Source organism: Phyllopteryx taeniolatus, chromosome 3, assembly GCF_024500385.1.
Source record: "Phyllopteryx taeniolatus isolate TA_2022b chromosome 3, UOR_Ptae_1.2, whole genome shotgun sequence".
NCBI lineage: Eukaryota > Metazoa > Chordata > Actinopteri > Syngnathiformes > Syngnathidae > Phyllopteryx > Phyllopteryx taeniolatus.
Window position 1 is genome coordinate 22,466,648 of NC_084504.1, and position 14,941 is coordinate 22,481,588.

Genomic DNA, 14,941 nt, shown 5'->3' on the forward strand with positions numbered 1-14,941 from the left:
CTTCGCCCAATCAAGAACGTAATTTGAAATAAATCCATCTGGAGTAAACAGTGCACTTAGTTGGTGGTCTGCTTTGCTGGCATAAATGAGGGTTAGGGTTAGCCCTAACCTAACCCTTCGAGGCATCTTTCCTAAGCATTTTTAGATTTGGAACAACATTTCCTCTTGCAAGGAAGTCCTTGCATGATGTACAGTGTTTTCAAAGTATGGAAGCTTTCAGCATTCATGTCCGTCAGAGTCTTGTACATTCAATGTATTGTATCTGTACAATTACATTTTCCTGCATTTGCTTTCGTGTCATTTTTCTGAAGTACACACTGTAGACTGCTAGATGGCCCAATACCCCTCCATTTGAGGATTGGAATTTCTTTTTCAGAGTAAAACGGGCCCCCTAGTGGTTAGCACGTCTGCCTTAATGTTCTAAGATTCTGAGTTCAAATCTCAGCTCAAACCTTCCTGTGTGTAGTTTTGCATGTTCTCCCCGTGCATGTCAAAAACGTCCACATTGACTTCATTGAGGACTCTTTACAAACCAGAACCTGACTCTTAAACATTGTAAGTAAATCATGTCACGTTTTTTCATTTAAAAAAATAAAATGGATCGATCTTGCCTATTCTTGATCCGAAAGGCTGGAAAGAGCATGTCTCTTAGTGGGAAAGTGAAAAACACTTTGGAAGTAACAAACCGTATAGAACGGTAAATATCGGGAAGAATACATATATACAGTGTCTCTGCATTAACATTATTTGTTATTTGCATTCTGTAATTGTTTTATTATGAATGCTTTATGACGTAAATACAGCAGAGCCTCCAAAGTCAAACAAAATCCATAAATCAATGAGTGCTAATTCCACTTCAATGGTTAGTTAAATATACACTAGTTGGTTAGTTAAATATACACTACTGCTTGTTTTGTTTTTTTAAGTTTTCATGGAGTGCAGCTCATCAGAAGTAAAGCTAACACCAATCCGTTCATCGGGGGGGGGGGGGGGGGGGAACCAACAACAACAAAAACGGCTCCATTTACCATTTGGCTTTGATGTAGTGTTTCACCCCTCTGCGTCCAGATTGCAGCTAAATAACGTTTGCTCCGAATAATCATTATTATTTCAGCTCAATTTGCTCACATATGTCCTTACCCAGTGTGAAATCTATCCCTATTCTGTTGTAAAAATGGCAACAGGTGGCTACACAGGTTAACTGTTCCATATGACATCTTATTGGAATTATTTTTTAATTGTTCTGCCTGGCACTATATGTCACTGGCATAGATAGAGGAACAAAAACATAATTTGCCATAAATATTTACTTTATAATACATAATATATATATATTTCTTTCTAAACAACACACTAATGTGCCGTGACATAGTGATTGGGAATCACTGCTTTAGACGCACACTGAGGTCAAGTCTCCCAAGAGTCACGGCATCACAAATGGTGATGCTTTGAACTCCCATGTTTCAATGTTCGAAGACATTCCCCCCCAACCCCACCAGAAAATTCTCTATAAAACTCTATAAATTGTACCACTTTTGAGATGTTCCACTGTCGAAATTTATCAGTATTAGGGTTGGTAACTTAGTGATTTGCACAGTAGACATGATGATTGGGGACCCTGTAAAGTGACTTCAGAGATTTGCTTCTAAATACATTATATGTGTTTGAAGATAATTGCTGAAAGTGTGCAAAGACTGAAAACTATGTAGTCATCAATTGTGGAGGTATAGCTTTAAACAGTTTTTCATCATTTCAGTTGTCCAGATTTTTTGGAGCATCGATAAAACAGTGGCCAGTGATGCACTTTGGAGTCTGGCTTGAGCGTTTACATCACTCGCTTACATCAGTGGTTATCCGGCACAGTTGCAAGTCCCTTAGTTATTATTACTTCACCCATTTCTACCGCTACAGCGTGTAGTTAGCTAGCTAGCTATGCCTACGCCTCAAAAAGGCATCTTCCCTGGATGCAACAATATACAGAATGGCTTGGTGTCATTTTTTTTTTTTAAATTCCCAAGTGAGGAGGTGACACGGCAGACAAGCTCACTGCCTGTCAAAAGTTTGATTACATCACTCTCTTTCATATGATATTGAAAAAACAAGTTGTCTCTTAAGTTAAACACTGTGGGCGTGTCTGCTGAATTTGTGAAACCACTCCTCGCTGAAAAATGGATGATACTTCGTTTAGCAACTTTTTTATGCCTACACGTCCCTACATGTTTGACCTGTGAAAATATAGCCACTTATAGCCTCCAGTGGCTGAAATATAGCCCAACAGGCCATCACAGGGCTTTCCATGGATCAACAACAGTTGCTCGCGAACTAACAGAAACAAACAAAAAAAACTACAACAATTGAGCAGTATCATACAAAAGAGAGTGATGGGAATTACAGTCTCTCAGGACCTGAAGTGGGAGACCAACATCAACTCCATCCTCAAAAAGGCACAGGAGAGGATGTGCTTCCTGCGGCTTCTGAGGAAGCAGGGCCTGCCACAGGAGCTATTGAGGCAGTTATACACAGCAGTCATTTAATCAGTCCTGAGTCCTGTGTTCATCCATCACAGTCTGGTTTGGTACTGCCACAAAAAAGGCCACAAACTCCGACTGCAACGACCAATCAGGACTGCCGAGAAAATTGTCAGTACCTCCTTACCCACCCTGAAGGACTTGCACGCTCCCAGAACTAAAACAAGAGAATGCAAAATCTTCTTGGACCCTCCACATCCTGGTCACCACCTCTTCTAGCTCCTTCCCTCAGGTACGCGCTATCGAACAATGCAAACTAAAACTACCGGTAGCACACATTCCAACAGCTTCTTCCCTCTTGCCATTAAATTGGTAGAGGACTGTGTCATTTGCACAACTGTAATTGTATCAGCATTACCACATTACCGGTAACCTCTCATTGTTCAGTGATTCTCCGTAGTGTGTTTTGATGTCTCAAAAGTATTAAAATGGCTGTCTACTGTCTTACTAGAGGCGGCACGGTGACCAACTGGTTAGCATATCTGACTCACAGTTCTGAGGACCCGGGTTCAAATCCGGCCTCGCCTGTGTGGAGTTTGCATGTTCTCCCAGTGCCATGCGTGGGCTTTCTCCGGGTACTCCGGTTTCCTCCCACATTCCTAAAACATGCATTGTAGGTTAATTGAAGACAGTAAGTTGCCCTTAGGTGTGAATGAGTGCGAATAGTTGTTTGTTTCTATGTGCCCTGCGATTGGCTGGCGACCAGTTCAGGGTGTACCCCGCCTCTCACCCGAAGATAGCTGGGATAGGCTCCAGCACGCCCGCGACCCTAGTGAGGATAAGCGGTACGGAAAATGAATGAATGAATGAATGAATGAATGTCGTACAAGAGCGACTCCAACTATCGGAGACAAATTCCTTGTGTTTTTGACATACTTGGCAAATAAAGATGAATCTGATTCTGAGTTTGATGTACAAGTCTGAGACTGTTTCAAGTTCAAATGCACGTCAATTACAATTAATTTGGTAATACAATAAACTGACACTTTTTTCCATAAATTATTTTGATTCAGTTACTGGTTTGGTCCATAATATGTCAGAAAATATGGAAAATGTTGATCATTGCTTTCCAAAATCAAAACAGATGATTTTGATTGAACACAAAGATAATCCGTCTTCTTTCATGGAGGACTACAGAAATCTGAGAATATTTACTGTTGAGAGGCTGAAATCAGAGGATTTGGAAAACATTAAGTAAAAAAATGCCTCAAACCGATTAATCGATTAATTTGATATTGAATTAGTCGACTAATTGTTGCACTGCTATTAACAATACTTCTCTCTCTTGTGTGTCAAATTTAGAAGACATGTATTTTCACTTAACTGAGACTTAAAATGAACGAGGAGTGTTAATCCCACGATTAAATTATTAGCTGTGTTGTAATGCAGGCAATGAAACACTGCACATAACCACACTGATTTTACTGCCTCTGTAAAGTACCTGATTATAGACGTGTGAATGTGTTGTTTCACACCGAATTGTACTGTTTTCCTTTTTTAACATTTCATGCCAACTGCTCGTCAGATTCTTCCCCTCCTCTCGTCTAACTTGTTTGCTTCCATTCCTCTTCTGCTTCAGCGCCTTCTTCATCTTTTGTGTTTTTTCTCCTTCGCCATTATTATCTGTCCCCTCACTTGCTGTTATATTATGCTTGGTCCCGCTTCGCCCTGCCCACTTGGGATTGCGTGCGAGGCAGAGGAAGACATACTGGCACCTACAACTGCCAGACAAATGAAAGGAAGAGATGGCATGAAGGATTGGACAGCTGAATGGGGGAGAGAACATGCCGTTCTAATTGGTCTTTTCTTTGCTTGCTAATTTATCTTTTCCCCCCAACACAGATGTAAGGGGTGGGAAGAAGGGCAGTGGAAGGGGAGGAGGGAGGTCCTCCAAGACCTTTTCTGCTCTCCACTGCGGAGTGAGCGCTGACCGTGAACATTGCTGAGCCTCGTGTAGGAGTGGGAAGCAGACTGCGCCAACAAGCAGGAGGCCGCGCGGGTCAGAGTTGAGGCCTGCAGGTGTGGGTGCCAAAATAAGACCCTAGAGGCCACAAGGCTAGCCGCCCCCCAAACTCACGTGCACTCATACACAATAGTACGCACTGGTGTGCTTACGTGGGTAATGGCACAATAAGTCTGTTTGAATATGCCCCCCTGCTTGTAGCACAGTCAGGTCAAAACAGCATGGAGGTGTGGGACAATGCGGCAGTGTTGTACAAAGACGTCTGTGTCCAGTAGTGGGAAGAAACAAAACACAAATACTTAATTAAAAGTTTTGTCAAAGCTATCTACAGTATCTCTTAAAAAAACACAACAGCATGCGACACTGAATGTGATTTTTTTTTTTTTTCCCACTGTAGCATTTCATCGATACACCTTCCCATGAGGAAGCAGAGTCTGGGTTCTCTGAGGCGGGCTCTCCTATCCCTGGCGTTGAGATCACAGAGGTGGTTAAAAAGCTCCTCGGTGGCAAGGCCCCGGGGGTGGATGAGATTCGCCCGGAGTTCCTAAAGGCTCTGGATGTTGTGGGGATGTCCTGGTTGACACGCCTCTGCAACATCGCGTGGACATCGGGGACAGTGCCTCTGGATTGGCAGACTAGGGTGGTGGTCCAACTACAGGGTGTTTTCAAAGTACAGGGGGATCACACTCCTCAGCCTCCCTGGTAAGGTCTATTTAGGGGTGCTGGAGAGGAGGGTCCGTCGGGAAGTAGAATCTCAGATCCAGGAGGAACAGTGTGGTTTTCGTCCTGGCCGTGGAACAGTTGACCAGCTCTACACCGTCGGCAGGGTCCTCGAGGGTGCATGGGAGTTTGCCCAAACTTTTTTTTGTTGGCTTCATCAAGCCGTGATCTTCAACTCTCACTGGAGCAGTTCGCAGCCGAGTGGTCGGGGATGAGATCCTGCCCCAAGTGGAGGAGTTCAAGTATCTTGGGGTCTTGTTCACGAGTGAGGGAAGAATGGAACGGGAGATCGACAGGCGGATCGGTGCAGCGTCTGCAGTGATGCGGACTTTGTATCGGTCCATTGTGGTAAAGAAGGGGCTAAGCCGAAAGGCGAAGCTCTCAATTTACCGGTCGATCTACGTTCCTACCCTCACCTATGGCCACGAGCTGTGGGTCGTGACCGAAAGAAAAAGATCCCAGATACAAGGGGCCGAAATGAGTTTCCTCCGCAGCGTGTCCGGGCTCTCCCTTAGAGATAGGGTGAGAAGCTCGGTCATCCGGGAGGATCTCAGAGTAGAGCCGCTACTCCTCTACATCGAGAGGACTCCGATGAGGTGGCTGGGGTATCTGATTCCCGGTGAGGTGTTCCGGGCACATGCCAACGGGAGGAGACCCAGGGGACGACCCAGGACACGCTGGAGAGACTACGTCGGGATCCCCCACGGAAGAGCTGGATGAAGTGGCTGGGTAGAGGGAAGTCTGGGCGTCCCTGCTAAAGCTACTGCCCCTGCGAACCGACCTCGGATAAGCGGTAGAAAATGGATGGATGGATGGCATTTAATCTCCAATCTGCCAAATTACTTAGCGATTAGTAATAAGAGAAATAATGAAGCCCTACTGCATCCATGCAGGAAGGGCAGGCTACGCAGAGGAAACGAGATGAATATTCCAAATACACTACATTGCCTAAAGTATTCGCTCACCTATCATTTAAGTGAAATCCCAGTCTTAATCCATTGGGTTTAATATGACGTTGTTCCACCCTCTGCAGTTATATCATCTAACCTCTTTTGGAAAGGCTTTCTACAGGGTATAGGAGTGTGTTTGTGGGAACTGATTACCATTTTTCCAGAAGCACGTTTGTGTGGTTACACACTGATGTTGAATGAGAAGGCCTGGCTCTCAATCTCCGCTCTAATTCATCCAAGTGTTCTATAGGGTTGAGGTCAGGATTGTGCCGGACAGGCAAGTTCATCCACAATAAACTCTCTCATCCATGTCTTTATGAACCTTGATTTGTGCACTGATGCGCAGTAATTTTGGAACAGGAGAGGGGCATCTCCAAACTGTTCCCATAAAGTTGGAAATGTCCAAAATATTAGCCCCTGAGCTCCAGTGAAAGGAACTGGATTTTGGAAAGTCAAACAGTTTGCGGGTTACCCCTTCCTGTTCCAACATGTCTGTGCAGCAGTGCACAAAGCAAGGTCCATAAAGATATGGATGAGAGAATTTGTGATGGATGAACTTGACTGGCCTGCACAGAATCCTGTCGTCAACCCGATAAAACACCTCAAGGTTGAATCTGAGTGGACACTGAGCCAGGTCTTCAACATCAGTGTGTGACCTCACAAATATGCCCCTGGAAGGATGTGTAAAAACAAAACTTTTTTGAAAGCCTTCCTACAGGAGTTGAAGCTTTTATAGGTGCAAAGGGTAGACCAATATTATGATTAAATCATATGTATTCAGAATGGGATATCACTTAAAATCATACGTGTGTCAAGACAGGTGAGCGAATACGTTTGGCAATATACACTAGTACACTACTGTACTACTACTGTATCACATTTACAGTATACAGAATAAAAACAATCAAATTTGTTATGGTTAGGGTTAGAGTTACATTAGGTAATGCTAATCATAATAATGGCACCACACTGAAGTCAGAGTTCTTTCCTTGCCTGGATGCAGCAGGGCGTGTCCTACTAGAACTCTGCAGATAACTAAATATTTGATAGTTTAGTTTCACATGTGATGGATGGCCAGGGACACCACACAGAGAGCTATATGTAAACAAGGCATTAAAAAAGTATATATTTTTAATTGTGAACCCTTCAAAATGTTACTTAAAACATTGCCTCTGCGTAACAAATAGTTTCCAATTCCAAACAATGTCAACCACAACAAATTGTGTCGAAATTTAGATGTTCTACTGAGACTTTGAATTATTTTATTGAAAAATGTGCTTGCAGGAGTTTTGGTCATGGAAAGATCTTCTACATCAACATGTTGGTCTTCTTTGAACACAAATTCCCTCCTATGGTTGCAGTAAGGATGGTAATTGTGAAAAAGTGGTCACGAATGCAGCTTGTGATCAAAAGGCCCTGGGTTCAATTCCCTTGAGCAAGGCGCTTAACTCAGGCTTCACCAAGACAACACAATAGTGCTCCTATTGTATTTTCTTGCTGTCACCTTTGCTCGTCTTGCTCTTGCAGAAAATCCAGCAGAGAAGGACTGACCCGGCAAGGCCCATCAGGACGAGGAGAAGCAGGTCCAGCAGGCATCTCTGGTACCACGGCTGCTGCAGCGAGGCCAGCCTCAGGTGAGCTCCCCCTCCGCTGTGCAGGATGTGCTCCACCCATCGCACAAGTCGAAGTGCGGGGGGCATGGGCTGCGATCTATGGATGCGGCTGAGGGACAAAGCTGCCGACTTGAACCTAGAAAGAGGGGGAAGAATCACGGGAAGAATAGATGGTAGCGATATCACCACTTTGTATTTGGGTGTTGTTTGCCCACAGCTGTTCTACACACATTACAAATGAAGCGAATCCCACGCACACACCTGACGTCCTGTATGACAGTTTGGATGGTGGCGCTAAGCAGCTCGCCAGTGATCCGCGTGGGGCTGATGGCGAGGCCCAAGCCCTTTGCTTCAGCCCTCACCACGTTGTCAAACTGATCTCCAAACAGTGGGATGCCCAGCACGGGGACGCCGTGATACACTGCCTGAAGAAGACTGTTCTGACCTCCGTGGGTGATGAAGAGGCGCACCTTTTTGTGTCCTTGGAAGAAATGGAAGTATTTGATTGGTGGAAAAAAGATGATTTAAGATAATAATTCAAATAATAGTAATGAATTACATTTATAGAGCACTTCAACAAACCCAAACATGTTTGTTTTATACCCATACTGTATATATTACAGTCACCAGACACTTCATTAGGTACACTAGCTCAGTCTACTGAGGGGTACACGCTGGACTGGTCGCCAGCCAATCACAAGGTAAATATAGATAAACATCCACACTCCCATTCACACCGATGTACAATTTGAGTCTTCAGTGAACCTAACATTCATATTTTTGGAATATGGGAAACTGGTGTACCTACAGAAAACCCACAGAAGAACGAGGAGAACATACAAACTCCACACAGGAAACTGAAGCCCCAACCTCAGTACTGTGAAGCGAATGTGCTAACCACACCATCACAGTGCTGTCATTTTTGTATCTATTGGTGAAATTTTATACAAAAATATTTTTACATTCATACCCAATGGAATCCCCTCACGATATCAGTTGTTTTATTTTCTATTACTTTTACATATGGTAATTTTTTACGTGATATCATTTTAAAACCTAATTTATGACACAGATACTGTTGTTTAGTTGACTTGAGCAGGTATTTTACATCTTATATCTAATATAACCTATGTTGGCGGCACAGTGCATGACTGGTTAGCACATTTGCCTCAAAGTTCTGAGGGCCCGGGTTCAAATTCAGCCTCGCCTGTGTGGAGTTTGCACGTTCTCCCCGTGCCTGCGTGGGTTTTCTCTGGGTACTCCGGTTTCCTCCCACATTCCAAAAAAAACATGCATGGTAGGTTAATTGAAGACTCTAAACTTCCCATAGATGGGAATGTGAGTCAGCGGGGACACTTTGTTGGCTCAGTTTTGACTGACACAGCTACAGCGGTATTAATTTCACAAGTAAACTCAATGTGATGCAGTTTTACACCAGTCACAGTGTCCATCACAAGTGACTACGCCTATGTACTAATCCATCCATCCATTTTCTGAGCCGCTTATCCTCACAAGGGTTGCGGGAGTGCTGGACCCTATCCCAGCTATCATTGGGCAGGAGGCGGGGTACACCCTGAACTGGTTGCCAGCTAATCACAGGGCACATATAAACAAACAACCATTGGCACTCACATTCACACCTACGGGCAATTTAGAGTGTCAATTAACCTACCACGCATGTTTTTGGGATGTGGGAGGAAACCGGAGTGCCCGGAGAAAACCCACGCAGGCACGGGGAGAACATGCAAACTCCACCCAGGCGGGGCCGGGGATTGAACCCCAGCCTCAGAACTGTGAGGCAGACGCTCTAACCAGTCGTCCACCGTGCCGCCTTGTACTAATCCAATGAAGTGTTATTTATTGTACAATAATGTGGATAGTCACCAAGCAAGTCATTGAGAGGCAGCCAGTCCACAAGTAGGACATTGGAAGGTTTACTCAGGTGAGGCGGCCAACGCTCGTGGTTGTACCTGAAAGCAAAAAGAAACATCAAGATAAAAAAAAAAACTTTTTGTATGACTGTACACTACACACATACACACACACACACACACACACACACACACATGGATATGCTTCTACCTCCAGATCACGCCTTGGGGAATTACAGAGAAGCCATCTACCAGCTCTACCAGAAGCCGGTCTACAGAAACAGAAGAGACCATCGATCCCATGGTCACAACGATGAAACCTGACTCTCCAAAACTGGAGATCCACAAGTCAAGATCCTGAAGGATACAGCGGATAGACCTGGTTTGACCATGTTAATAGATACCTATTATACATTTTTTTTCATAATTTAAAACAGTTCCCTGTCATATTGATAAGATGACTGTGACATGCTTTTGTCAAAATAAATTTATAAGGATAAAAAATTATAGCACAATTTATACAGCATTTTTCTAAAGCCATTTTAGGGGCCAGCCATCTCATACACGTGAGCCAGCCTTCATCCCCAAGTTTGTTTCTAGCTTTTTCTGTTCTTTAGTAATCAAACTATAAAAATACACAAAAAAGACTTGAGAAAGGGCTTTTGATGGCAAAATAATAATTTATTTACAGATATACAAGAAATGCGCCGTGATTGATGCTGACTCACCACATGACTCGAGTTGAACGTCATTGGCTATTGGCTAGGTGTTCGCTATTTATTCCATGAACTGCGTCATCTTTTCTCACGATCGCAACACACATTTTCGGCGACCTACTGCGACACATATTTTCTATCCCATATTTGCATGCCCTGTTCGAGTGTGAGGGGCCTAAACTTGTCTGACTTCCAGCGTGTTGGCATTTCTCTCCCTTATAATCGATGTGACAAGCCCAGATTCACCCTCTAATCTTTATCTTCTACTTAAAAGCTGCGCTGATCTCAAATCTAAAGCCGATACAATGCCACCATCTACAGGAGTCTGTTAGTCAATGTATTGTTATCAAGAGCACTGACCTGATCCAGAGGCTCAGCAGGTTTATTGAGGAGACCCCCGATCAACACGGTGGAAGGCAAGAGAGGCTGGGGGAACTCCAAGGAAAAATCTGTGTTGAAGGCCCAGAGTTCAGCCTTCTGGAGGAACTCGTCCAGCCCACCCGGGGGGGATCCCGAGTTGAGGTGGCGCTCAGCTACGTCCTTGAATATGGACCAAACAATTTGCTGGCCTTTCCACAAAAAGGTGGGAAATGTAAGGACATTGTCGGAACAGTTACAGTCTTCTATGAGAATGTTAAGAACGTGCAATGGAAACTTGAAAATTAAAATGCCCCAAAGTTTGTACAGTACTGTTGATATCCACATACTCCAGATGAGCCGAAATCATGGCGTGGCGTCAACAGCTAATATTAGCTGCTAGCAAGCTGACGACTAGCTATACATGTTGTCACTTGATATACTCTTGTCATTTTTTTGGGGGGGGGGGGGGGGGGGGGGGGGGTTACATTTGTGGTAAACATCTTTTTCAAATTGTTTGACAGTAAAAAGGTGAGATGTATCCGTCATGCAACTTTCAAGTAAAATAGTACAGTAAATAGTACAGTAGTTTTTTGTTTTTTTTTTACACATTGTATGGCAGTAACATCTACTGTATCCATCTATAGCACTTATCCTCTTCAACCTGAGAATTGTGAAGTGGATGTGCTAACCACTAGTCCACTCTGCCATCAAGAATTTAAAAATGTTATTTTAAATAAGACATATATTCATGCCTTATTCAAAATACCCCATTGAATCAAGAATTAAATCACAATTTTCTTGTCTTGCTGAAATTAGCCTATTTTGAATGGTTAATCCCGTTTAATGCAAATGTGACCGGCTATTTGTATACAACTAATCAAAAACCAAATGTTATGTTATATATCCTCTTAAAACATTGTCTGTACAATTGATAAAGATTTCATGAGGTCAATAATTTGACTCCGTAACGTATCAATTGAATTTTCATTTCAGATGACCAATATACTGCAACGTAATGTGTTAGACATTTAGGGTTCCACTCTAATATAATGAAGCCATGCAGTTAATACAGTTAACAAATTGTATCTTTACCTACAGCACCCAGGAGAGAGTAGATGAAGTTCTTCGCACGACCCCAGAGGTCCATACGGTCAGACAACTGGGAGCTGAAAGCTGGCACTGAGGAGATGGAGGACGGGATGGCTATGGCCAGCGGTCCGTTCAGAGGCCCGGGATAGAAGGCTATGTAGGGGACACCTGTAGGAGGTCAAACGGATGCGGAATGAAGGTTTCCAAGTATCTACCGTCTAGTTTTAATTGAGAAGCACAATGATCCAAGTACCAAGTTTGTGTGCTATGATGAAGGAGCAGGGGTTAAAAGCATCCAGGATAGCGATGTCATATTGCTCACTCTGGAGGAACGTTATTTGATCGCTGTCTCCTAAGAGCTTGTCACACTGATAGGAAAGGTGGCCCATGAAGTTCAAAAAGCCATTAAAGCTGTCCCTATTGGAAGAAAATAAGTCTGACTCCAAAACATAGCAGTGCTGTACAAGTGGTCATGTCTACCACTCACAAAACCAACGTAAAAAGGCTTTCAAAAGTACCGTCCCAGTAAAAACTGTGCTTGCTGCTCCAAGAACCAGCCGTTGTATTGTTTAATGTAATCTTCTCCTAGGGACCAAGTGGTGGTCTGGTAGCTCCCATTGCGACTAGCATAGGACAAACCTGACAGACATAATTTTATATTAAAAAGGATAATTCAGAAGAATGTTGCCGACATTCTGGAACAATACCTGTAATAAGAGGGTTGCCCAGTTGCAGGAGCATGCGGACCTCGTGGCCGTGCAGGTGGAAGTTATGGGAGATCTCGTCAAACAACAAGTAGTGGCTTCCTCCTGCAGGAAAGACGGCATTGTCAACTGCTGGGCTAGTAGGGCTACGCTCATGAGCCACTTCGTTCGGTACACATGCACTGCTCAAAATGACATCCAAATAAAGAGGCATATGAAATATTCTCAATAATACTAATTAATAAACAAATAAATATATCCATCCATTCATTTTCTTAACCGATCTATCCTCATTAGGGTCGCGGGCATGCTGGAGCCTATCCCAGCTATCTTCGGGCGGGAGGCGGGATACACCCTGAACTGGTCGCCAGCCAATCGCAGGGCACAGAGAAACAAACAACCATTCACACTCACATTCACACCTACGGGCAATTTAAAGTCTTCAATCAACCTGCAAATAAATATGTACTAAACGTAATAAAATTATAACTACATATAGTATTCCAAACTATACCACTAAGAAATTGAAGTGTAGCATGTTGATATTTATCGGTTTCCTACCTTGTTAAATTGTTAATTATTGTTCAAATCATTAACCTGATCAGTGTGTTTACATAGATAATAACATAATTAAAGGTATTTTGGTATTAAATGAACAGCGCTAAGAATGACGCAGTGCAGTTGATTATTATCTTCATAAAAGGCACAATTTGACACAATACTTATTGTATCGGATTCTATTAGATGTGCAGTTCAAACCTATTAACCCCCCCTGTTACGTTGTGTTTCTTTGGTCCGCCCAAAATGCCAATGGGAACAATGTGACCCACTGCATGTTTATACATAAAAACTATTCATTCAATATATTGTGTTAAATTAGCGTGGAATAGTGTGGGGATGTGTGACAAGAGGTGACCATAAAATAGTTCATCCATCCATTTTCTGAGCCGCTTCTCCTCAGAAGGGTCGCGGGCGTGCTGGAGCCTATCCCAGCTATCATTGGGCAGGAGGCGGAGTACACCCTGAACTTGTTGCCAGCCAATCGCAGGGCACATACAAACAAACAACCACTCGCACTCACATTCACACCTACGGGCAATTTAGAGTGTCCAATTCATGCATGTTTTTGGGATGTGGGAGGAAACAGGAGTGCCCGGAGAAAACCCACGCTGGCACGGGGAGAACATGCAAACTCCACACAGGCGGGGCCGGGGATTGAACCCTGGTCCTCAGAACTGTGAGGCTGACGCTCTAACCAGTCGTGCACCGTGCCGCCCATATAATAGTTGTAAAATTAAATAATGTATAAATTTGACATTTTTGCCCACCTTTTTAGCCCTTTGTGTCACTGCTAGGTCAATATATTTATACCATGTGCAGTAAATTAAAAAAAATATTAAGCATGATTAAAAACGAAGAAAAGAACAAGGCAATTAACTTTTACTTTTTTAATTTAGAACTTTTACTATTTTTTTTTTTTTTTACTTTTCCCCCCCCTTAATTTTTACTGTTAAATGGGTCAGTTCGACGCGCACAACATAATTATTTAGTTTTTAGATAGTACTTATTCATTACATAGAAAAATACATCTTCTCTTTCTATAATTATATAATTTCCTGTGTCATTTTTCCTCTGTTCTTTTGACGGCTAGTTAAGAAAAAAAATGAGGGGGGTGAAGCATGACAATGACTGCTCCCCTACTCACCAATTAGGCAGACAGTCAGGATCTTGGCAGACTGGAGCAGTGGGAGAGCCAGCAGCCAGCACATCCAAACCACAAGCCCCATGTTGTTGGTGCCACCCTGATCTGCAGCCAAAGTCCCGTAAATAGTCTTCCAGTTCAAAAATAAACTAATGAAAGTGGTCTTGCGCAAGTGTCTGCCTTTTAAAACTCACAATAAATTTATAATTGTTGACTTTAGCAGGTAGAAGTATAATGGGAAAACATTCCCACGCACAAAAACTGAGTTGAGTAGAAAAAAAGAGAGAATATTACATTCAGAGTCAAGCTGATGAAAGGGAGAAGGCACCTACAATGTCTGAGTGTCACTTTGCTTGGCTGTCAATGTAGATTAATGGAAAAGTTCCGACCTTAAGGCGCTGATCCTTTTTCATTCAGGAGCCTGCATGCCAGTCTGCGTGCGTGGTTCTGTCCACATAACACATTAGCCCCTCTGTTTTTCTAAAAGTCAGACACTCACATGTCTACCAGCATTGGACCTGCAGTGTTAATGAAAGGGAGGGACCAGGAGGAGGGGCGGCAATAAAAGGGGGGCTCACGGTCCCCCAAAGCACTTCTTCGATCAAACTGGACAAATGGGAACGTTAACTGAAGGCAACACATTTATAATTCAGTATTAAGTGACTTCACCTAGACTTTAATTTTGTCTAAATGTAATTTGTTGGGTAATATTATCTTACTGCATT

The 14,941-nt window shown here is 43.2% G+C and overlaps 1 protein-coding gene across 3 annotated transcripts; it reads right to left on the minus strand.

Moving 5' to 3' along the window:
- Positions 1 to 407: 407 nt before the first annotated feature.
- Positions 408 to 14,745, minus strand: LOC133475178 (UDP-glucuronosyltransferase 3A1-like). Of its 3 annotated transcripts, none has more exons than XM_061767653.1 (12): positions 14,606 to 14,745; positions 14,220 to 14,321; positions 12,518 to 12,619; positions 12,329 to 12,449; positions 12,064 to 12,227; positions 11,814 to 11,978; positions 10,722 to 10,930; positions 9,857 to 10,002; positions 9,659 to 9,744; positions 8,036 to 8,255; positions 7,713 to 7,910; positions 408 to 5,980 (listed from the first exon to the last, which is right to left on the minus strand). In XM_061767653.1, exons 2-12 carry the CDS (start codon positions 14,299 to 14,301, stop codon positions 5,776 to 5,778), a joined length of 1,698 nt encoding a protein of 565 aa, XP_061623637.1. In that variant the 5' UTR covers positions 14,302 to 14,321; positions 14,606 to 14,745; the 3' UTR covers positions 408 to 5,775. The 3 variants fall into 3 exon arrangements, with proteins under 3 accessions (XP_061623637.1, XP_061623638.1, XP_061623639.1); XM_061767654.1 differs by having other exon boundaries at positions 14,549 to 14,685; XM_061767655.1 differs by lacking the exon at positions 14,606 to 14,745 and having other exon boundaries at positions 10,722 to 10,901; positions 11,818 to 11,978; positions 14,220 to 14,352.
- Between the last annotated feature and the right edge of the window lie 196 nt (positions 14,746 to 14,941).

What these genes read in the sequence shown, in the direction of transcription:
- LOC133475178 (XM_061767653.1), bottom strand. Translation starts at nt 14,301, where the DNA reads ATGGGGCTTGTGGTTTGGATGTGCTGGCTGCTGGCTCTCCCACTGCTC. An exon ending in GGGCAACCCTCTTATTACAG is followed by an intron (nt 12,450 to 12,517) that starts GTATTGTTCCAG and finishes TATGTCTGTCAG; the next exon opens with GTTTGTCCTATGCTAGTCGC. An exon ending in CATCATAGCACACAAACTTG is followed by an intron (nt 11,979 to 12,063) that starts GTACTTGGATCA and finishes GACCTCCTACAG; the next exon opens with GTGTCCCCTACATAGCCTTC.